The sequence below is a fragment of the Rattus rattus genome, chromosome 11, assembly GCF_011064425.1.
Source record: "Rattus rattus isolate New Zealand chromosome 11, Rrattus_CSIRO_v1, whole genome shotgun sequence".
NCBI classification, from domain to species: Eukaryota; Metazoa; Chordata; class Mammalia; order Rodentia; family Muridae; genus Rattus; species Rattus rattus.
This window is the reverse complement of record NC_046164.1, coordinates 70,004,891-70,029,275: the sequence shown is the minus strand read 5'-3', so window position 1 is coordinate 70,029,275 and position 24,385 is coordinate 70,004,891. Positions and strand designations below refer to the sequence as shown.

General features: G+C 55.1%; 1 protein-coding gene across 1 annotated transcript in view; it reads left to right on the top strand.

Moving 5' to 3' along the window:
* The first annotated feature begins 6,390 nt into the window (after positions 1 to 6,390).
* The window catches only part of Dok7 (docking protein 7), a 32,128-nt gene continuing 14,133 nt past the window's right edge, over positions 6,391 to 24,385 (top strand). Inside the window, 4 exon segments of the mRNA XM_032916877.1 lie at positions 6,391 to 6,519; positions 6,623 to 6,668; positions 13,572 to 13,802; positions 15,716 to 15,916. Of these exon segments, the coding sequence (XP_032772768.1) occupies positions 6,466 to 6,519; positions 6,623 to 6,668; positions 13,572 to 13,802; positions 15,716 to 15,916 (532 nt within the window). The 5' untranslated portion in view covers positions 6,391 to 6,465.

Below are 24,385 nucleotides of genomic sequence, written 5' to 3'. Positions count from 1 at the left end.
TAGAATCTATGATCTTACTTGGCCTGGACTTTTCTTTAGGGTGGTTTCTCCTGAGTCATGGTTTTTAATGTTATAGTTTTAGATGCTATTTCTTCTGAAGCACGTGTCCTCCAAAATTTGGACTTTAAGTTGAGTGTCTCATTTTCTTGTAGCTGTGACAATGTGTCTGGCGTGCCTGGTAGAGTCAAGTTAAGGGAAGACAGAAAGATGCACTGTGGCTCATGGTGGGAAGGTGTGGTAGTGGGAGCTGAGGCAGCTGTTTGCACTGTGTCCACAATCAGGAAGCAGAGAGGGTGATGGTACCCAGCCTGTTTTCTTCTTTTGGGTACTTATTTTATTATCATTTTTATGTGTATGTTTTTTTCTGCATATATGTCTTTGTGCCTCGTACACACCTGATGCCCAGAGAGGCCAGAAGATGGCATTGGATCCCTTGGATTGGAGTTCAGGATGGTTTCTGGCCACCATGTGGATGCTGGAGTTAAATCTGGATCTGCTGGTGGAGCGGCCTGCACTCTTAACTGCTGAGCCATCGTTCCAGTCCCTCCTTTGCTTTTTGTATTCAGTCTAGAGCCGCAGCCCACAGACTGGCGCTGTCCACACATGACTGTGTTGGTCAGGGATCTCCAGAGTAACAGAACTTACAGAATGAATCTCATCTAGAGAAACGACTTAGAGCCTGTGGTCCAGCTAATCCAACAGTGGGCAGTGGTGAATGGAAAGTCCAAGAACCCAGGAGTGGCTCAGTCCACAAGGCTGGATGTCTCAGCTGGTCTTCAGTAGATGCTAGAATCTGGAAGAAGTAGGCTCTAATGCCAGTGAAGGAATGGACGTGCCAGCCAGGTGAGGGCAAACAGGCAGAGAGCAAAAGCGTCTATCTCCCGTGCCTTTACGTAGGCTTCCAGCAAAAGGGGTGGCCCAGATTAAAGGTGTCTCTTCCGGCCTCAAGACCCACACTAGAAATGGACCCACCCACTTCAAACCAAGCAGAAATCCCTCACAGATGTACTCTCCATTTTTTTGATTCCAGTTAATTCCAAATGTAGTCAAGTTAATGACCAAGAACAGTCATCACAGTGGTCTTCCTTCCTAAGTTAAATTTCTCTGGAAATGGCCAGAGGTACAGCTCCTAGGTGATTCCAAATCTGGGTAACAGTGAAGACGAACCCTGCATCAAGTAAGAGCTGAAGAGATCTCACTTTTATTATCAGAGTTGTACATGGCTGTTTCAGTGCATTTTCTGTAGCTGTAACTGAGCGTTGAGACACGAAATGACCCATTCCCTCATTGCTTTCTGGTGCTGTGAAAAAACACTGACCAGAGCCAACTTGGGAGAGAACGGATTTATATTTCACAAGTTGCTGTCCATTGTTGAGATGGCCCAGTGTAGGCCGTCAAGGCAGGAGAGGTAGCAGAAATTGTGGAGGAACTGGCCTGCCTCCCTCACTTGCTCGCCCGAGCTTTCCCATGCAGCTCAGGCCCATCTTTCTAGGGTTGACGCTGCCCACTGTGGGCGGGGCCCTCCTATGTCAATTAGGAATTATGAAAATGCCTCACAGACACGGTCACAAGCCAGCCAGATTCTTCAGTCGAGGTCCCTTGAGGTTTCCTCTTCCCAAGCTGACTCTAGGGTTGTGTCAAGTTGGCACTAGCTAAGTTCTAAAGAATAGAGGCTGGACGTTCAAGATTATGATGCAGGCATCGGCCGAGGCCTTGTGCAGCATGGTAGCATGGGACAGAACATCATGTGGTGAGACAGAGCAAGCTGCTGGCTTCGGTCTCCCCTCTTGTAGGCCACCAGGACCATTAGAGGGCCCTGTCCTTGTGACCTCACTATTTACCCATTAGCCCTAATTACCTTCTCCTACCTCTAGATACCACAAACGTGGGAATTTGAGGAGTAGGTTCTAATGCATGGACACTGAGGTACCCATTTGACCACGACAATGGGATTCTTTTACGGCCAAATTGCAGTTGTTACTGTGAATCTGAAGTTACTCTCTGTCACCATTTGGGATCTATACCACTGGCTCCTGCCTTCCATTGCTCCCACTGGGAACTCTGCTATCACCATTACTGTTTTGTAGGCTATCCCCTACCTCGATGGTTTCTGAGCCGTATGACGCTCAAGGCATAGGATGCACATGGGATCCTGTTTCTGTGTGCTAGGTTCCCCTAGGGTTCCCATGGTGATCCAGGGATTTGTTTCCTTTCTCCAGTGATCACAGAGATCCACAGGTCACCCAGCCCCATACTGGTTATTTCAAGAAGTCTTTCCTGTGTCACAGGTGAACTTAGAGCTCAGGGACACAAAACAACCGCCATTTATTGAGTTCACACTTTTTAGGGATGGGCTCAACTCTGCAGTGCAGGGTGTTTTTTTTTTTTTTTTTTTTTCTGTGTCGAACTAGAATCTCCATAGTGTAGGCTTTTACACTCAGGAATGGACGGCTGTTGACCGAAGCCCAGGTGGGAGGACCACATGAACCTCATCATCACCTAGCGGGCTCACCCGGGCTTGTTCCCATGACAGGCAACACTGAAGAAAAGTGGGGGTGAGCTTTCCTTGTCCTTTCTTTAATCAAAGTAAGCCAGGTTTAGAGGGCGGAGACTTCCATCTCTTGGGGTGACGGGGTGCACGGCCACATTTTAAGGAGGGTAGGAGTGGGGAAGGAATTTTTTACAGGTGTCTTAGGTCGTCTTGTGTTGCTATAACTGAACACCGGAGACTGGATAATTTATGAAGAAGTTCCTTTGGCTTGCAGTTCGGGGGTTGGCGATCTAAGATTGTGGCTCTGGCATCTGCTGGTGTCTGCTGAGGCCTTATGCTGCGGTGTAGTGTGTTGTGAGATGTCACAGTTTGAGACAGAGCTCCTCCTCTTCTTGTAAAGCCATTAATTCCATCAAGGGGTCCCACTCCCATGATCACACTAACCCCTGCCCCCAAATACTATTAATTTGGGAATTCAAGTATTAAGTTTCCAAAGGGCGATCACAGGGGGCACATGTGAACCCCAGCATGGCATCCACTTTCTTCCTCTGCTGCCTGTGGCATTTGTTGCCATTGCAGTTACTCAAGGGCAGCCATTGGCCATCTGAACTAATTAGCTTATAGAGAGAGGCTCTCAGGCTCATGGCTTCAGGGCTTTTAGCTACGATTGCCCTCATTTGCTTTGAGACTGCAGCAGACCTGTGCAGCAAAGCAACGCTGTCACTTGAAGGCTAAGACACAAAAGAGAAAGAGGGAGAACTGGGGTGACTTCATGGTGTGCCCGGCCACGCCCTGAAGACCCTTCACAGGCCCCTCCTCGTAAAGGTCCCACTACTTCCAATAGCAAGAGGGGCTGGGACAAAGGTTTGGCAGTGTGGGATGTGGGAGCCGCTCCAGGTCTAAAGGACAGCAGTTGCCTGGGCAGAACAACCCAGAAAAGAGCAGGCATGTAAGCAGGCTGCTCTTCCGTTACTGCCATGTCTGGTTTCTTTGCAGCACACTAAATAAACCTATTTCCTTAAAATAAAAATTAGTATTTGGCAATTTAAGAGGCCGGAGGTTCATAATCAAGGCTGTCAAATTCAGCCCCCAGGTCCTCCCAGCATGCAGACAGCTGCCTTTTTGATGCACCCTTCTGTGGCTTTTCCTGTGTGCAGAAGAGAGAGCACTCTCAGGGATCGCTTTGTCATTTTATAAGGACACCTGTCCTAACAGATTAGGGCCCTCAAGTATGACCTCATTTACCGTAAATACTCTCTTAGAGGCTCCATGTCTTCATGGTCACATGGGGCTCCTGAGAACATCAGCAAATGGCTAGGGAGCTGGGGGTGGTGGGGGCGGGGCAGAGGATCCAGTCCATAATACCCTTCCTCTCATCATGTGACTAGTGACCCATGTTTGCATGACAGTAGAGTTTGCATAATGGCTGGGCTCCGAAGTGGTCATCAGCTCTATCCACTGGGCACTGCTTACAGTCATCTGTACTGGTTCCCTCAGTGGAGGGGATAATGGGGATGTGAATCAGTAGACATGGGCATGGTGCCTGCCACAGCCCACTGAGGTGTGAATGTCCAGCATTTCCAGTTACCTAGAGATGCCCTCTAGTCTCACCTTTCTCTGTGTGTGCAAACAGATCCTTGGAAAGTCTTTTGCATATGCAATCACCCCGCCAATGTTAACAAGCCAGGCTGCAGCAGGAAGCTGAGGCCACATGGTGGTGTGGCTGCTCTTGCCCGGTAGGTGGCAAGTACAGCATCTCCCAGAGGTCTGTGGCTGCAGAGCCACGGATGGGACAGCAGCATCCTGAGATCATGGGTGTGGTGTTGGCAGTCTGGCTGGCCACAGTGTCTAGAGCAACATTGTGGCGGTGAGCTCAGACAGCGGTGCAGCTGTAACCACAGCTGGAAGCTTCCTGTGGTGTCCAGTGTCCAGGGGTGCCAGGCAGGGGTGTAGGACTAAGTGTCATCCTGTCTCACATGTGACTGGGCCTTCCTGCTATCCCACTCCTTCCAGCTGTCGCCTTGATTCTTCAAGAGGCTTAACATCCTTCTGGTCAGCTGCTTCTGTGGTCATGTAGAGAGCCCCAGTGACTCTGGTTGTAACATCTGGGGAAACTGAGGCACAAAGATGGCCAACGCCACAGGAATTCTCCTCCTCCATTGGCAGGCTTTTGACACACTCGGTGACCACAGTGCTGTCCTCTAGGTCATGTGGAATGGGAGAAGAAAGCTGTCTATCCCCGTGGCGCCCGCATTTCCGGGGCCAGTGCGGGAGCAGGTGCAGCTGCCAGGCGTGGCAGGAGTTTGGGCCAAGGCCAGCGCTTGGAATGCAGCAGGACGTGGCCCCTCCCTGAAGGGAAAAGCAAGTGCCAGGCGCCTGGGCTGGAGGATGTGGTCATGGCTACAACCCCCAACTGACTCCACACCGGCTGTCCTGAGCCAGTCCCCAGGGGCCTTCGATGTGTGGGTAGCATGAATGGGGCTCTATGGCCAGCAACTGTTCAGTGCCACACAGGTGATGCAGGGTAGAGGGTGAGGAACACGCAGAGCTCCTTCCTAGACCTTGTACCCTCTCCCCAGCGAGAGACCGGAAAAACATTAAAATCAGCCCTATGAACCCTATCCATTGAAGGTTTGCCCTCCAGATTCCCTAGAGAGGCTGTGGCAAGGGCTCTCAGGTTGAGCACCTCTCTGGAGTCCATGCATGTGGGTCAATCCTGGCCATGAGTCCTGACACCACTCTGACCCTTAGTCTCTTGGTTTGGGGTAGACAGGAAGTGGCCTGAAGAGACTGTGTAGAGTGCAGGCCAGCACACACTGCGTGGACAGAATACAGTTTGACACGTAGCCCCCTTTGACCTGGATCAGAGCTCCTTGGGGTTGCGGATCAGGATGGGCAAATGCATAGGACTCCGTTGCTTGTCTGAGTTTATTTCGCTGGATGCAGTGAGTTGCCAACTGTGGGCGTTCTCTGTTTCCTGGGATGCTAAGCCATGTGTCCGGAGAGCCTAGGACCTAGGCCTAACCAAACACTTCAGCTCCACAGTAACCTGGGTGCTCATAGAAAACTCAGCACAGGCCTTAAGCAACCTTAACCTGAGCAAGAGGCTGAGGTAGAGAAGCCCAGAGGCTCAGAGGGCATTTGGCTGGTCAGGGAGACACTAGGCAAGGCAATTACCAGGCAGCACAGCCCCCTAGGCCCTCCGTGCTCTAAGGCTGGTGCAAGTTGGCCTTCAGAAGTGGGAGACCTGGGGCAATGAGTTGGCATAGTGGGCCCTGGTCCTAGCAGCCAAGTCTGCTGTGCCAGGTAGTTGAATGAGAGGGACCGCGACCTGGAGAGTAGATATGCCCACTTCCTCTACCTGCCTGGAGAGTGGCCACCTCTGGCCATGGAGAAGGCCTAGGGACTGGAGAAGGTATTGGGCCTGGGCTGTTCTAGTTGGCCTGCTGTCAGGAGTACGTCGTGGCTCTAAGAGATGGGGGAAGGGCAGGTGCAAAAGATGAAGCCGTTGAAGTCAAACTAAAACTGGGACTGAGCAGACACGGGGCCACAAAGCCTTCTGTGGGGTTGTCTTGGGACAATTTCCTTCCCTTTGGGAAACTGCCCTGGCTCAGTCTCTCCCCTCAGACTGAGTTTCATTCTCCAGAGTCTGCTTCAGGTGGTCTTAAGCAGTGGTCCGGTGACCTGGCAGGAACAGTGCAGTCTGGCAACCTGCTGAGGATAGAGGCTGCCCAAGGCCACTGCCACCTACTGGCTTGCACTTTGCTAGGGTCTTAAAGACCGAGGCCCCGGGGTGCCCCGCCCAGTCTCCCCCGCATCCAGGTCCCGGTGTCGCTGAGCCCCGCCCGCCGCGCCGGGCCCGCCCTCCTGGCGTAGCCCAAGGCCCTCCCGGAGCTATTTTGAAAGTGACCCTGGGCTCGGGCGCTCGGGACGCGTGGAGAGGGCGCAGCGGGCGGCGGGAACCATGACAGAAGATGACCGAGGCAGCGCTGGTGGAGGGCCAGGTCAAGCTGCGGGACGGCAAGAAGGTTGGGGCGCCGCGGGGGCGCGGGGCGGGCGCGCGCTCGGTTTGGGGCAGGGGCGCGGGGCGGGCGCGCGCGGGCGGCTTCTCACGCTGTCCTGTCTCCGCAGTGGAAGAGTAGGTGGCTGGTGCTGCGCAAGCCATCGCCGGTGGCAGGTGAGCGGCCGGGCCGCGGGCGGGGCGGAGGGTGGCCGGTCTCGACGAGCCATCGGGACCCTGCCGGTCCTGCAACGCGTGGCTGAGGTGCCAGCTCGCCCGAAATAGCCCCGGGGGAGCCACTGAAACCCGGCCCCGCGGCGGTAATCGGAGAGTCGCAGCCGCTCCGGCGCCCGGACCCTGGGTCCTCGCCACCCGCAACACAGACCTAACCTGTCCCTTAGTGTGGTGCTGGGGGGGGGGGCCGTGTCCCAGCTATTGTGTGGGCCAACCCCTTTCCTGGACCAGCAGAAGCCCAGAGGGGCTGCAGCCTTCCCAAGAAGGAGCAGGCAGAATGTGCCTCAGCGACATAGGTGTCCTGGTGAAAATGCTTCAGGAATTCCCAAGCCGCATCCCAGGCAGTGCCACCACCCATCCCCAACCCCACACTCTCAGGTAGAGAATAGGCGGGCTGCCAGGTAGGAAGAGTCCTACTTCTGTGTCCCGGGACTTTGTTTGGGGGAGACACACTTCTGGGAAAGGAAAGTGGTACCAGGGGCTGCTTCCCTCAGTATGGGGAGAGCCAGCAAGGAGTCAGGGCAGCTCTGCAGCTCCAGCCTGGGACTGCAGCTGTTTCAGGAGACAGGTGCCTTGGAGCTGGCCCAGGCACCCAGGGGTCTGTAGAGGAAGTTGGGTGGGGGCGTGTGTGGCAGCCTCACAAATGTGCAGGCAGCCACAGTGACTTCCAGGATGCCGGTGCCTGTCAGGAGGAGTGTCACAATTCACTAGCTGCTTTAGTGAACAGTTTCCTTTTGTTTAGGTCTCAGCTTGCTCCCCAAGGGCCCTGGTTCCAGTATCTTCACTCAGTTCTTCAAGCCCAGAGGCGCTGTGGCTCAAAGCCTGGGGGTCCTTGTGCTTGGCATTTCAGGATATCTGGAAGAGGATGATTGGAGACTGGGGAGGGAAAGGGACCCTGGACACTACCAGGCTTGGGGGCTGGATGGAGCAGTAGAGAAGTAAAGTCCACAGTGAATTTAAGTGGCTTTGATCAGCTGTGGTCCATGTGCACCAGTCTGTCTGGGGAAGACTACCGGGTTAGGTCTATCCCAGAGAGCATCCTGAAGTGTGCTCCCCAACTCTGCTGGGGTCTAAGAGCTTCCTGGATGCTGGGTAGTGAGCAGGCCAGAGGTCCCGAGGGATGGGACTGGTAAAGGAACCTGGATTACAAGCTGTCCCCAGATGGGGCTCTGAAGTTGAGCTGGAATGTGTTAGGGGTAGGAGATGACTGAGTCAAGAGTGGAGGGTACGTCCCTGCCTCTCTGGGTCTGTCCATCCTGAACTGTTCACCATCCCAAGGCCTCTTCCTGATCTACACAGCCCATAGCCTCCAGCCCCACTGTGGCTTTCTCCTCCCACCTGCCCATCTTAAACCACAGGAGACCAGTTCTTTCTACCCCACCCTCTCCCTCCCTCTAGACAGGAGTTGACATCTGTGTCCTTGAGGACCTGTGGTCTGGACTCTGTGGATCTGGTATGGAATCGAGAGGACAGCTCTGTTTTCTTGTCCTGAGAAACCAATGGGTCCTTGGCTTTAAGACTGTGACTTCCTTCGTGGAGGCTCATGGGAGACAGTTGAGGGGGAGCAGGAGCACAGAGCTCTCTGTCAGCATACTTTCTCTCACGTGTGTGCCGCCAGCACGGCAGCTGTCCTATAGGAAGGATTTAGCTGGCAGAAAAGGGGAAACACTTGGATCGGAGGTGTGTTCCACAGTGCTAGCTTTCTGGTAGGCAGGACGAGCTCGTGGAAGGAAGAGGTTATTCAAAAAGGAAAGCGTCTCCCGCCCAGCACAGCTGCTGAGCCATCGTGCCCCGAAGGGCCCGCTGGTGGGAAGTTCTTCCCGCCAGGCCTGTCTCGGCGTGGGATCTTAGAGTGGGACTGTGCTGGAGAAGGATGTATATCTGGGTCCCCTCTCTGGGCAGACCTTCAGGAGACCGGTGCTCTGGTTCTGCCCTGCCCAGTGGCTCGCTGAGAACTTTGGGTCTCAGTCTATCTTCTTTGTGGTGTGGTCTCTTGATGAGCGCTCCAGACAGCCCTGGAGGGTCCCCGGCAGTCGTTATGGACAGCTGGACCGTTTTTCAGCAGGCGCTAATCTGCTGCTTCCCATGTGGGCTTCGTCTAGCTTGGGAAATCCACTAGGAGGGACCCACGTTCTGAACCTGGCAGAGGAGCCTAGGTCTGCACACAGGGGTAAGGGAGGTATACCGTGTCTCTCTCCAGGGCCTCACCCTTCATTCCTGAGGGCTAGGGATCCTTACCTCAGCACCATCTTTAGGCAGCCATGGTATGACTGTCCCAGAGAGGTGCAATGGCCCTACCTGCAGGAGAACACCCCACCCGATGCTCACGGGGACAGCAGAGGTCTCAAGCCCACACGTGGGGACAGGAGCCTTGAAGCTGGAGTCCCATGCCAGCCAGTGCTCAGTCCAAGTTAGGGTTCTGATAATGACAGGTGTATTTCACTAAGACTGAGACCCCATGGTCAGTGACCCAATACTTCCTGAGTTGGCACCTCTGGCTTTGGGTTATCTAGATCTCTGCCTCCTCAGCGACACCTCAGCCCAAGGCCGAGGACAGGTCAGGATGGCAACTAGACCTGTCTCTTCATGGGAGTATCACAAGGAACAGGAATACCTGGTTCAAGGCTCGACTGAGCTTCTGTGCTGTGTGACCCGGGCAGCCACATCTTCCCTGAGTAACTGTACTTAGCCAGATGCTGTAGGTCGGTCCTTGCTTGCCTATTCCCACATCTGCCAGGAAGGTGACTGAAGAAGAGGACACAGGTCGACCCTGTCCTGCCTGAGTCTTGGCGCTGAGACCCGGCCACACACTCTTGGGCAAACCCATGTCTGTGACTCCCTCACTCGTAGGGAGCAGTATACATGGTGTCTTTCCTGGATAAACTTTAGGGCTAAGGTCTCACACTCCATCTTGTCCCCGTGGGTCCCCAGGCTAAGGGTGATCTCAGGCTGCTGCCTGCTTTATCCACCGAACTTCTGAGGGCAGTTAGTGCCTCAAGGTCACTGTGACCTCCAGGGCTAGACCTGCCCCACATCTGCTAAGGTTCTCTTCTACCTCCTTCCAACTCTACCCTCCCTGTCCCCCTCCAGGCCCCAATCACTCTGTCTTCCCTGTGGTGTGTCCCTCCACCCAGAGGCTTCAGCTCTGCCTGTCCCTCCTGCCCTCTGTGTGGCCCTGGGCCGTAGCTAAAAGGCCTCAGTGAGCTCATGACAACTCCATGGTTATTTTTACATCCTCAGATGCCTTCCAGCTGCCTGCCCACATGGCCATTCAGTGTCCAATGGGCTTCACAGCTCCGTCCATCTAGGAAAGACCCCAGTCTCAGCTGTATCCCTGACAGTCCTCCTCAGACATCCTCTTCCTGCCCCCATCCCAAGCCACCCTTTGCTTTCACTGGCCCCTGCCAACCTATGACACTCCAGTGGCTCCTTCCCAGACTGGGGCAGGGTCAGATAGTGGTGCTGAGGATGTTCCTTCCCTGCTCCCCATCCAGCCCAGGCCTACGGTATCCCTTAATGGGACAGAACAGGACAGGAGCGTCTGAAGCCATCCTATTCCTGGGATTCTGTTCTCTATCCAGTAGCCAAGGCCGGGCCAGCCTTCCGTGCTCAATACTCTTAGAGCGAACTTCTCGGCACCAAAACTTCCTGGCTCACCTACCTGTGACTTGGTTCTCCTGTCCTCCTGGTCCCTAAGTCTGAAAATGGCCACCATTCATCTCCCATAGATGCAAGAAGGGATCACTGACTCTCACTGTCCCGAGGCACAGTTTTGTGTCCCTAGAGATGAGATAGATTGAGGGGTAGCGTCAGACCTTATCAGGGATCAGGGTCAAATATGGGGTCCTTCCTGTGGCTCTTTAAACCAGTCAAACATCAGGCTTAGCACCAGAAGTGAGCAAATTCTACCCTAGGGTAGATATGGACCAAACTGAGTCCACCGCCTGCTTCTGAGGTGTCACCGGAAGCCCCAACAGCCTCCCCATGCTGAGCCGTGGGCTTCTGGGTTGAGTGGTTGTGGTAGAAGCTGACATTTCTGCAAAGCTAAGGTATTTACTGTTTGGTGTTCTAAGGAAAAGTTTATTGACACTGTTCTTGATCCTATCGTTGGGAATAGTAACTTTCTGAATGAAGGGGTGACAATCTGCTGTCCCTGAAGCAGCAGGCTGATCCTGGATGAGTATCGGACTTTCTGCTATGCTAGTACACGTTGAGGTTGGGCCACCATTAGAGCTGAAGGAACTAGACAAGTGTGTAGATGCTGGCCTTGATAGCCCTGCTGAAGGATGTTGGACTTGCAGAGGTGGAATGGGATGTGGGGGGGATAGTGAAGGACCCTAGCCTGAGGGTGGCCTGCTGGTGAGCATGGGAAGAAGTTGGGCAGTTCTCCAGGATGGTGATGCTGAGGACTGAAGGACAGGCAGATTTATGGACCAGACTGGGGTGGCCGTTGTGTCTGTTGGGTGGGTAGCCATGTCAGCCTCAACAGGCAGCAGCAGAAGCAGGACATTGGCTCAGATCCTACCGCTGTCGTGGTGGGTTCTCAGGGGAGGAAGGGCCTGGGACTTTTGAGTCCTGCCTGCTGGGGACTTGAGAGGTGAAAGGAGACAGGGCTATTTGGCCCCCGCGGGCCCAGTCATTGGTACTTCCCAACCACACCTCACAAAGATCGGCAGACAGCCAGGTAGGCTGCAGCTGGAAGTGGTATGAGAATGAGTGAGCGCATGGTAGGCATGCACATGTGGGGTCTTACACCTTCCCACATTCAGTTCTCAGGGCCCGGGGACGGTGCCTGTGTGACAGAGGAGGACACTGGAGCTGACCACCGGAGGGAAGGGTGTCCTTTGCCACCGGCATCCTGACGCAGGGGACCTGACATTAGGGCCTTGACTATGCTCACCCCCTTGGTTCCCGTGATTTCCTTTGTGGGGCCCCCTAGTGTGTCTGTGGGGTTCTTGTTTATCAGTTGACATCTTTGGGGATGCTTCTGAGGGACATTTTGGTTTTGTTACCTTGCTGGATGCTTTTGTTGCCAGCTTCTTGCTTTGTGCCAGTGGATCTGTCATTCAGGCCCTTCTCGCCAATGTCTGAGAGAAACTGAGCCAGAATCTCCGTTCCCCTCACCCCTGACTGAGGATGATTTCCCGTTTTTTTTTTAAATGGTTATAAACAATGAGCAGGCTCCCAAACCGGGATTGGAGCCCCCCACCCCACCCCCATTTTTTATTTGTTTGTTGTTTTTGTACAAGGAAGTGTCTCTTTTGGGGTTCACTGTTCCAGCCCGTCACCATCATGTGGGGAAGATGGCAGGCAGGCAGGCAGGCAGGCAGGCAGGCAGGCACGGTGCTGGAGCAGAAGCTGAGAGCTCACAACTGCATCCACAGCAGAGGGCTAACTCAAAATGGCTGCAGGTGTCTTTTGAAACCTCAAAGCCCGCCCCCAGTGACATATACTTTCTCCAGCAAGACCACACCTCCTAACCAGAATGCAAATAGCTCCAGCAACTGGAGACCAAGTATGACATCATCTAGGCCATTGGGGAGGGGGGAGACGTTCTCACTCAAGCCACCATACCCCGCTCTCCAACCCCCACAGACTTGTGGCCATACTGTGATACAAAATGCATTTGGTCTGACCCAGGAGTCTCCACAGTCAGTCCCAACTGTTCAAAACTCCAGCATCTCACTTGAGACTCAACACAGTCTATCAACTGTACCCCCACTTTCAGAGGGATAAGAGTCCATCAACTTCATGGGGGAGCATGGCAGGCAGGCAGGCATGGTGACGGGAGCAGTGACTGAGGACTCGAGTTTGGTCCACAAACAAGAAACAGAGCCTAGCTTCTTTGGGAGATAAGGTCTCATGTAGTCTGGACCTACTTGCAAGGTAGCCGAGGCTGGACTCCAGCTCCTGGCCCTCCTGCCTTCACCTCCCCTTGGTTTTGTACATGACACACAGCTGGGCTTATTGGTGAACGTGCTACCTGGCTGCTTACCCACCCAGTTTGGCCCCAGAGGAAGAGTTTGTGGCCCCCAAAGCTCTGACCCTCGTGGAAAGCTTGCTGGCATCCATGATCCTGGCTCTCAGGCTTTGGTTAGGGAAGGAAGGAAAACCACAGAGGCTTTGGGAGTGCATGGCTGGGATTTGGGTCCTTGTGTAGGTTTGCTGATGCTGTTTGCAGGACGGTCTGGCTTTGCGCTGAGGTCCTTGTGGGGCTTTCTCCAGTCTTCCCTTGGTTTAGCACCACCCGCTATTTGGGGTTTCCCTGAATGAAAAGTGTTTAGGTGTTTGATTGGGTGCATGAGTCCTACACCCTCCCCCACAGGTAGGCTCTGAGGTCCAGGTGCTGCAGGTGTGAAGGACTGACTCTCAGGGGACATTCTGACTAAGGCTGACGGTGTCTGGAGGGCCGGGAGGTGTGAGCATGGCTTGTGCTAGCCTACCTAGCTTCCCTAGTGGCACCCCTGGGGTGTAGTGCTGTGGCAATGTTTACAACTCCAAGGCAGATGAGAAATGCGCTTTGGGTGAAATTCCCAGATACCTTTTCTCTGGAGGGCCTGGGAGTGAGTGAAGACTCAGTCCTCTCTGCTACAGCCAGATTAGACTCGAACATCACACTACACAGACTGGGCAAAAGGCCAGAAGCATGGGGCTATGTGTGGGCCCAGGGACCTGATAGAATGGACACCCGGTAAGCTCCACACGCCCAAGGCTCGTTCTTGTCCTGTGGGGTGGGTAAGTCATTTGTTCAGCCCTAGAAGGCAGTGATGAGGCCTTTTAGGAACAGTGGTAAGGGCAGTGAGCAGGATGGGCAGTGTCCTGATGACCTCTTGCCTGTCTGAACAGACTGCCTGCTGATGCTGGTCTACAAGGACAGGTGTGAACGCTCAAAGGGCCTGCGGGAGCGCAGCAGCCTCACCCTGGAGGACATCTGTGGACTGGAGCCTGCCCTGCCCTATGAGGGCCTGGCCCACACCCTGGCCATCATCTGCCTGTCTCAGGCCATCATGCTGGGCTTTGACAGCCACGAGGCCATGTGTGCCTGGGACACTCGTATCCGCTATGCATTGGGCGAGGGTGAGTGCTGCAAGGGTGGGGTTTGAGGTGAGGCCCCAGGGTCCATCACCACTGTGGACTGCAGAGATGAGTAAGGACCCAGGGAATCTTGTAGAAATGATGCATACGGGTAGATGTCTCAGAGTAAAAGCCAGGCAGGCCCTCATGGGTGCTCGGGCCAGGGCTAGGCATGAACTCGGTGCAGTGGTTCTTTGAAGTCCCTAAAAGACCCTGTTAAAACTGGATCCCTTAGCTAACCAAGCTGGTCCCAAGCCATTTAAGGAAGGGCACTCCCTAACCCCACCCTTTGGGTAGCACCTGTTCTGTACTATCCCAGAGCCCATGCTGAGGGACCCATGGGAGCCATGGGATTGACCTGCAAGGCCTCAGGGTAAAAGGAGAGAACCAACTTCAGAAAATTGTCCCCTGATCTCCACAGACACACAGAGGCACATGTGCATCTCCATTCCCACACATCTCCCCCCTTCCCCTCCCCTTCCCCTTCCCTTCTCCCCCCTCCCTCCCATCAACTCCTTCTTCCCCTCCCCTCCCTTCCCCCATTCTCCCTCCCTCCCCTCTCCCTCTCCCTCCCCTCCCCTTCCCTCTCCCTTCCCCTCCCCATCCTCCTTCCCCCCCCCCTCCCCCCCCCCCCCCATCCTCCCTCCCCTCTCTCTCCCATCTCCCTCCCCTCTTCCTCACCTCCATCTTCCCTCCCCCTTCCCCATTCTCTTCCCCATTTCCCCCCCTTCCCCTCTTCTTTCCCCCCTTCCCCTCTTCTTTCCCCTTCCCTCCCCCTCTCTATCTCTCCCATCTCCCTCCCTCTCTCCCTCTCCCCCATCTTCTCCCCCTCCCCCTTCCCCTCCCCTCCCCTTCCCCCCACAGTGATAATACAATGATGTGTCCACAGTAGTGATAATTGTGGTGATGGTGGTGATGGCGATGGTGATAAATGAACACATTGCCCGCTGCCTACCCATGCTGAGATTTAGGCAGCAGAGGAGGAAGCTTTGCTTTCATCCATCCAAGAACAGCAGAGCCTGGTGGACATTTAGCCTAGAGTCGTGGTGTGGACAGTGCAGTGAAGGTACAGGGCAGGCAATATTTGCTAGAAGCTCTCGTCTTTCTAGAGAGTTCTCTGGTGCTGGTTCATAGCGTGGTTGCACCCCCACCCCCATTCAGGCAGGACAGGGGTCCTCCCAACAACATGGTGGGCTTCCCAGGTCCCTCTGTAGATGTTAAGAGAAAGCTGATGTGGTTGGACAGACCCCTGTAGAAGGGTGGGCTTGCAGGACAAACCCAAGGCCACAGCTTGAAAGAGGACAAGGTGACGTCATTGCTAGGGTCCCTCTGGCTCTGGGGTCTGGATATGAAGTGGGCAGGGGGCTGGCACGTGGGTACTACAGGGAGAGGCTGCTGTGGTTCACAGGGAAAGACCTATGAAGTGGGGTGCTCTAGGAGATGGGGGAAAGGGGGGACTGGAATTCTGGCTGTGCTCCCTAAGGGCTTTCAGGCAAAGGGCTGCACTGACTGTAGACATAACCATGGCAGCATCTAGCTGCCTCTGAGCCATGCTAGTCCCAGACAGACCTGCCAATCATTGCCTCCTAGTCTAGACACAGGATGAAACATACTCCACTCCTGAACTTAACTTTCCCATCTCTGAAATGGGAGCACATTGGCTGCCTTGATGGAAAGGGGCCACAAGGAGTGTCCTCAGAGCTGGGCAGTCTCCTCAGAGAACTTGCTTGTTTCTGGCTAGGGAAGATCCTGGAATACGGGTGGGATATAAGTGGGGCCCTCTGACAGCTTAGTACTTCCCGGCATGTGTCCTTCATTCTTGGTTGAGTGGCCGTGAGAGCACGGCCCCTGCCTGACCATCTCCTCCCAGCTCACTCACCCCGGTAATGCCCTTTTCTCCACTGTCTGGTCCTCAGTGCATCGGTTCCATGTGACGGTCGCTCCTGGCACCAAACTGGAGAGTGGTCCAGCCACTCTTCATCTCTGCAATGACATCCTGGTCCTGGCCAGAGACATCCCTCCAACTGTCACGGGGCAGTGGAAGTTGTCTGATCTCCGGCGTTACGGGGCTGTGCCAAATGGATTCATCTTCGAAGGCGGGACCAGGTGTGGGTACTGTAAGTACGATGTGTGTGGGGGACACTGGGGACACTTGAGCTGATTGGCCTACGCATGTTGGCTTGGGCACCTGACGGGAGGCTGTGGGCTGTTTCTCCAAGCAACAGGGCTGCAGTTGCTTAAGTCGGGCATTGACCTGCCCGCTGGCTGTTTCTGGGGATGGGAGGGAGCTTGAGGGATCCTGGGAAACCCCAGAGAGCAGCTTTGTGTCACTCTATGGCATGTGTATGAGGTCAGTGTGGGGCACGACTGGGGTCCTGTGGATGCCACAGTTAGAGAAGTACATTCACTGACCCAAAAGTCCAACAGCCCAGTGGTTCCCAACCTTCCTAACGCTGAGACCCCTTAGTACAGTTACTCCTGTGGTGGCGACTTCCTATCATAAAATTAATTTTGTTGCTTCTTCATAGCTGTAATTTTGCTACTGTTATGGACCATAACTGATGTGTGACTCCTGTGAAAGGGTCATTCAATCCCCAACCCGGTCAAAACCCTCAGATTGAGAAGCAGTGCCCTAGACAGACCAACTACCATGACTGCTGTGCTGCCCAGAGCTGCCTGCATGTCAACAGTGAGGCAGAATGGGAAGGGTGGATCTGACCTGGGAGGTGGAAACGTCCTACCCCGAGTCCCCAGGGCCACACCATGCTTGTCTCCACTCACAGTGACCAGGGTGAGGTGAGTGCAGAGGTCGCCATGCAACAGCCACGATGGGCTGGCCTCTGGTGGCCAGGATGGGAGCTCGGCGCTTGGTTGGTGTTTGGAGGACAGGGAGGCCTTTCATACCAGAAGTGAGGTGCTCCAGTGACCTCCCCCTACGCTGCTCTCTACGGGGCTGCGTACAATGTTGCGGAGTTCAGACTTGCAGTCACCGAAGGGTCAGAGCCCCTTTCCTCTCCTGAGAGGCCAGCTGCACTACACAGTGTGCTGCCGTCTGAGGTGCCCATTCTCCTGGCAACCTGGCCAGGCCTGAGGTGCCTATGGGGAGTCACTGTGTCAAGGCCAGGGAGCCCCTGTTGGCTCGAGGCCCAGACCTTGCGTAGTAAAATTCCTAGATCAGGCAGTGGAGACTCACGCAACCTGCCCATCTGTCCTCCCTTGCCAGGGATACGCCCCTGACCTCTGCTGAGGTGCGAGAGGTAAGAGGTTGAGCTTAGCCCCTACATAGCATAGCCAGGCTCAGCATGGCCTGGTTGGATGTGTAGCCACAGGCTCCTGGAGTGACTTCCCCCTCTCCTTGGGATGGCATAGATATGGGTTGTGCTGGTCACTGGCTGCCTAGACCTCATGTTCTGCAAAGGGCTGTATGGGGGTGGATACCGTGCCTCAGTCTCTGCTGGATGCTGGGAGCACACAGTGGGGCTCTGAGTGGGAGCTCCTTTGAGGAGACAAGGTGTGGTTTATAGAGATGCTTAGTGAGGGGATACATGGGGAGATGAGGCAGGACAACATTCCTCCCAAGACAGAGGCAGTGTGACGTCATGGCGCTGGGGCAAGCACAGCCATTTCCCATGGTGCTGAGCCTTCTTCCTTGGTGGGTCTCAAGAGCAGAGGATTCCAGCATGGCCTGCGGCTGTGGTGGTGGGATAGCCAGTTGGTCCCCTCTGTCATTTGATATTTGGGAACCTCAGCCAATCAGTTGTACAGTGGCTTCTCCTTCCTGGGAGCCTCTCGATTTGGGAGTTCCTAGAATCGCTCTGATGGAGCAGGGCAGAATCCTTGCTTCAAGATCTGTGGGATTCCTGGGTACAGGTTAGGTGTGGTGCTGGCCCACATGCTCTCCAGCCCCCAGGTGGGCCGGGCCGGGGGACCCATTTCCAAGGAGGCCTGTTCTCTGTGTCTAGGCACCAGGGTATTAGGGCCTGACACACATTTCTCTCCTGGGGCCTCTGAGTTCACAGCGTGGCTTCTTGGTATCAGTGGGCTCTGTTCTGCTTGTCACCATCCTGGGCCTTGCAGCATGATAGCTCTGCTGAGAAAGCGAGCACCTGACCTAGGCTGTGGTGTTTTCCCTGAGGCTTCTGAGCAAGGTCCTGAATTAGCTCGTCAACTGCAGGAGGCTGCCTGGAACCACTGCGCCTGGAGCCGGCTAGTCTGGGTCCTGCTTCACAGCCCTGGCACTAACACTGCTGGCAATCCTCTCTCTCCAGCTCAAATCCTACTTGGCCCAAATCCTACGGTGGCCTACAGGTCACTGGTTGCTGGAAAAGGCTGTGTGGTGACCATGGTTAGGTGCTGCATTTGGGGACAGGGAGCCCCAGTTGTCTAGAGGCCTAGACCTTGAGCAGTGGAATTCCTAGGACAGGCGGCCGAGACTCCCGCAACCTGCCCCCCTTCCTTCCCTTCTCAGGAGTGTACCCCTGACCTGTGCCGGGGTGTGAGAAGGGTGTAAGATATAAGAGGGTGAGGCTTAGCCCCTGCAGAGCGTAGTCAGGCTCAGAGTGACCTGATTGGAGGTGTAGCTGCAGGGTTTCGGGAGGGAGGCCTCCCTCCCTCTGGGAAGGCGTATGGAGACACTGACTAGGCAAGCCTACCTCTGTCCCTGACAGTACCCCGAGGTTCTCTGATAGGGGTGGATACACTTGGCTCTGCTCCAGCTGGCCTGAGAAACTGCTGCAGCCGAGCTGCAACTCCGAGCACAAGGCAGGTGGGCAGAAGGGGTGACGGAGCCCATGCATCTGCTCTACACATGGGCAGGCATGGAAAGGAGCTGCAGCCTTCTGAGGCTCAGGGAGCCGCAGGCATCTGGAGTCACCACAACCAAACAGGGTCGTTAAGGCAGCAGAAATGGCCTCCTTCAGTTTGGGGCCAACAGTCCCCAACGAGAGGGTCAGTATGGCCATCCTCTAGGACCCTTGGGATTATGTCTGATTTCCTCATTAACTGAACTCCTGGTCTTCCAGTGGGTGTCTCCTCTGTCTCTGATGAGAACTGTCACCGGCTGTAGGGCCACCTGGGTTAGCCAGGAGAGTGTTGTGTTTACAATCTAACCCAACCCATCTTCAAAGACCCTTCTACATATACACGAGGTCAGGTCTTTTGGGAGTCAACATTTAACCATGATGGTTATAAAATTTGAGTCATGGTGCTTGGAGGTCTATCTTGGAGGACAGATGACTGGTGGGCCATACCAGAAGGCCTTAGAAGATCTCAAGTATATAGAATTAACATCTTCCTTCCCCAAGGACAGACCCCGGCCTGCCCCTACCCCCTCCAGAGCCACGCCCCATGGCTCTGCCCTAGCCTGCTCCCCAGACAGTATAGAGATGACCCCTTCCCAAGATTGCTTTTCATCTACTAGAATTTGTTGGTTTAGTTGGATGTCAGGGGCCTTGTGGGGAAGAGAAGTGCTGGGCCCTTTGAGACAGGTTCAGTGGCAACCCAGAAAGGCAACCCAGGAGATAGTAGACCAGGAGAGGAAGGCCTCAAGGAGCCTAGAACCTAGCAGGTTCTGGTTTTTCTCCAGACAAGGACAGGAAGCCTTAGTTAGCTATGCCGCAGCTGTGGCAGCATGGCCAGTGGTTTCTGGGAGCACCCTCTGGATGGAGATTGACTGTGGGAGAGGCGGGGCCCCATGCTGAGGTGGGGCAGTGGGATCAGGGCGGGACTAGGACTCCGGGCTCTGTGGAGCTAGCTCCGTGCCTTTCTCATGCCTTGTTCATGGGCCTCAGGGACAGTGACGCAGACGTCCCAGACATGCAGTACAAAGCCCTTTGACTCAGTAGTCGTGGAGTGACATTCAAGAGATGTGGCCATTTGTGAGAACTTCTCTGTGGCCTCCAGAGGAGATCCTTCAGTCAGCAGCAGGTAATGAGTCAGGCCCCTGGCTGTCACCGTTCTCCAGGCCTGTGGTCTCAGCTCTGTTGGCTTTGTGGGTTCTGCCAGTCTGGATTGGAGAGGACTCCTCCCTCTTATGTAGTCATCTAGTGACATCTGCATTCAGTGTGGGTCCAGGCCCCATCAGTGTGGAACCTGTTGTCACACAAGGCCCAGGTTGGCCACAGTAAGCTTCTTGAGAGCTACCCTACTGGACACAGAGAGGGATGCGTCTAAGTGCTCGAGTGCCCTAGCTCTTGAGGTCTCACCGCCTGGGGCTGTCACCCTAGCTCTATTTTGAAGAAGAGACTGAGGCACGAGCTGCCATGGCTGCTGGTGGCCGGGTGGGGACAGTGGCAGGAATGGCCCAGTTCATGTACTGCAGTTTGTCTAGGCACCTGTTCCTGAGGCAGGGTGGGGCTGGCTGCTTACCCCAGGCCTCCATCCGGCACGTGCCAGCCCTTCTTCCTCTTGAGGAACAAAAGGCTTTCTTGGGCAGAGTGGGCACCAAGCAGGGAGCCAGGGCGCAGGACCAGCTGCTAGGTGACTCAGACCCTGCCAGCTGTCAACACCTACCATCTGTGTCCTCCGGGGCTGATTTGCTGCAAGCCGTTAGTTCAGGACAGAAGAGGGAGAGGAAAGGCACAGTGTCCTCTGACCTCTGAGACAGGTCACGTGACCTCCCGGGGTACATGGCGTCTTTGTGCCTCAGCTCGGGCTGCTACATAAGAGAAAGCAGGTTCCCAGACTGAAACCTCACTGGGAATGTCAGTGCTACTGTGTGACTGACTGCAGTTCTTCAGAATGCTTGTGATGGAGCCCAACGCCTTGGCTTCCTCAGTGGTACAGGAGAGCAAGTGTCACCTCTCACCACGCCACTCCCTCCTGAGGTGACCTGTGCACCTGCAGTGTGCCTGAGGTTGGGCTTGGGGGCTCCCTTCTCTGGGGCCTGGCTGCTCACTCTCTTGAGGACCAGGACCTCAGCTTGGTCATCAAGAAACAAGAGTCAGGACCTAGGAGGAGGCCGGTACTGGTGTAGGCTGTGTGGATGAGCAGGAACCCCGAGAGCAGAGGCAGGCAGGGGAACGAAGGAGTGGTTTCATCTGGGCCTGTGAAAAGGGTTCTATGGGTCTATAAAGGTGCTCTCGAGGGTGCCCAGGAACAAGCTGACAGGGTCTTTGGCTAATGTCTCTGTACTCTGCTCAAGAAGTGCTGGTCCTTGCTGGGCCAAGCCTGAGACATTTGAAAGAGTGCGTATATCTAGAGATCATTATAATAGCAATTTCAAGGACACGTTCTGGTAGAAAAAAAAACCCGATAGATCCTTGGAGTTTCCAGCACCCCACCTTTGGGTCCTTGTAGTAAACACCCCAATTCCAGCATCTGTTCTGCTGTTTATAGTTCTGGGTCAGAGTTCTGAGGTGGCCCATCTCTGTCCCACGAGGCACAGACTAGGTCGCTCAAACAGTGGAAGCCAGACTGATGGCGGAGGCTGTGATTGGTGTGGAGGTCACAATCATCGCTCTTCTAGCAGCATAGTCAGGCTGTTCTGCATGGTGGGCAGTTCCAAGGGGACATGAGTGGGTGGCTCCAGGCTCCTTCAGTGACCGAATCCCAGAGTTGGAGAAGCAGATTGTCACCTTGGCCACTTTATCCTATTCTGAGGAGGCTCAGGATGGCCAGAGGTAAGGAAATAGGACCTAGCCTCATGGGTGGGCAGTCGCGTGGGCAGGGGACCTGGGCTCCACCCTTTCTTGCAACATACAAGCTAGCAAGCAGCAAGGAACCTTGTAGGTGTCTTTTTATTCTTATCTAAGGGACCTGGCATCAGGCCCCGGGAGGTCAGTGGGGTCACATGGTGTTTGGTCTGGGGTCTAGTGCGGCAGACAGCTAAAGGGATGTAAGGCAGAGTAAGCATCACAAGGACTGTGGCAGAGGTGAAAACACCTCAGAGTGGGCATCTGGCTGCCTGGAATGGGGGTAAAGATCAGAGTTTGGAACTAATAAGAGGTGATATCACAGTGTTTCTCAATCTGTGGGTCGCAACCCTTTTGGGAGTGTTACCTAAGACCATTATAAAACACAGACATTTACATTACAATTAATAACAGTAGCAAAGTTACAGCTATGAAGTAGTAACTAAATAATTTTATGGTTGGGGGTTACCAGAACATGAGGAACTGTATTAAAGGGTCACAGCGTTAGGAAAGTTGAGAAGCACCGTGATGCTGTTTTAAAGGTCGTTGCTACATGCCGAGGAGTGTGGATGGGCATCTCCCATGTGGAGGCATGCCAGGTGGGGAAGCCATGTTTAGGGAGCCCTGGGTGATTCTGAGAACTTTGGGCAGGTAGGGAGGACAGAGGGGACAGGATAGGAGATAGAAATGTATCCTGGGGAGGCCTTATCCCTGGATTCTGAGGGTCCAGGTTGATGGGACCTGGAAGAGGTATATCCTTCAGTCGGCTGGTGGGGATGCCACATGGGCATTTGGGGCCCAGGTTGGTAGCTGCTAGGTTCCTGGGCCTTGTCTGGCTGGTTGCATTTCCTGGGGGAGCCTGATACTCTGTAGATGCGGCCGTGGTGGAATGCAGGGCCGGCTCCACTCCCTTCGGTAATGTGGTTTTTTATAGTCGGGGGACTGATTGTCCTGCGGTTTCTGCCAGCTGCCTGTAAGCTCAGGATTAGAGGATTGGCCTTCCATGAGAGCTGGGGCCAGACTGACTGAGCCCTGCAGTGGGTGGGGTGGTGGATGGGGACAGAAGCAGGCACGGGATGCTTTGTGTGAGCTGTCCAGCAGATGTTGGCCAGCATACTTCACTTAGCCAAGGCCCAGCACGGTCTTGGCTTGCAGAGCCCACCCACCAGATCCACCAGGGCCTTTCGGAGCCAGTGAGCTCTGGAGGTGACCTCCTAGGTGGGCATCAGGGTAGTGGTTCACTTCTGTTCTATGTCTCTCTTGGTCCGCAGCACCCCGGTTCTGAGGTGCTAGGCAGTATCCCAGTGGCCTCTACCCTAGGCTTGAGTCCGTCTCTGGCTTGCTGTGGGTTCCATCTGCTTATCTCTAAGACAAGAATGGTCTAAGACATCACAGAGCTTTAGTAGCCACAGATGCTGTCACTGGGGTGGCCATGCAGGGGCAGACACAGCAGCCTGTGTGTCTCGGGATTAGCTGAGCCCCTGGCATCCAGAGCCTCGTGTTCAGTGAAGATGGAGTGTGACCTGGGTGCAGGGCTTTCAGCGAGGGGACTCCTCAGCTCTCACCCAGCCGTACAGAGCTATCCCTGCCTTCTGTTCCTGACAGTCCTCCTGCATGGACCCTGCCTGACTTTCTTTGGGCAATGGCAGAGGCCGGGAGCAGAGAGAGATTCTTGTGTGGTGACACACCACCACCGAGTGTCTATGCCCATGGCCTTGGCTCAGCAGGTGGGTGCAGCCAGCCTGGCTAGGCGCTCATTCACCCAGCCAGGGGCGGGGTGGACTTCATTCACCCTTGGTGGAGGCAGGGCCCAGCAGGAGGGCCGGCCTGGTGCCTGATGGCAGCCGGCCTGGGGGTGTCCTCCATGCTGACTCATTGCTCTGGGCTTCTCTGGGCACAGAGCTCTGAGCACCTATGAGGTCCCTCTGCCCAAGTGACCCTAGGCTGACTGCATGCTATTCCTTCCTTCTGCTGAGTGGACAGGTGGAGCAGAGTCAGCCCTGGGACATATGTGCTACCTCAGGGGTTCATCTTTACCCTTTGACCTCCAGAAAGGGGATAGGTCACTCAGTGTTGGGGATACTGCTCAGAATGACAGCTGATCATTTGTGAGGTGGGCACCCCACACTGTGCCACAATGGGACAGCCATCCACAGGTGACTTGGCAGAGCCCTGAGTGAGTGATGGTGACAGGCCGAGGAGCTGGAGACACAAGGAGAACTCCCAGAAGTGCCTCCCCTGTCATTAGCATGGGCTGGGGAAGACTCTCAGGAAGTCTGCAGGGAGCCTGGAGGACAGAGGGTGTCCTGGCCTGAGCATCTCCACACAGGAGGCAGTGGGTTGGTCAACATCCCTTTAGAGAGCAGTCCTGGCAAGTCAGGACAGGACAGCTTATGAGGTGTGGGACCACTGCTTGGGCCGTGCAGCGCTGTCTGGGAAGGACACCCAGCTGGCATTTTGGCACAAGTTTTCCAGCTAATCTCGAGGCATCACTAGAGAGACAGCACCCACCTCAGCACCCTGGGCACAAATTGCTACAGGTATAGAAGATTGCTGCCCTGGCCCAGTTCCAGGCAGGCTAGGGTGCTATGGACCTGGTGCCCAAGGCTGGTTCTGTGTGGAAGCATTGATGGGCTCGCTAAGCAGCAGTAGAGATGCAAGGGCTCTGGGGCTCTGGGGGTGTAGGGCTCCGGGGCTCTGAGGTTCTGGGGCTCTGGGGTTCTGGAGCTCTGGGGCTCTGGGGGTGTGGGGTTCTGGAGCTCTGGGGCTCTGGGAGTCTGGGGTTCTGGAGTTCTGGGGCTCTGGGAGTGTGGGGTTCTGGGACTGGGGCTCTGGGGCTCTGGGTGTGTGGGGCTCTGGGGCTCTGGGGTTCTGATGCACTGGGGCCCTGGGGGTGTGGGGCTCTGGGACTGGGGCTCTGGGGCTCTGGGCGTGTGGGGCTCTGGGGCTCTGGGG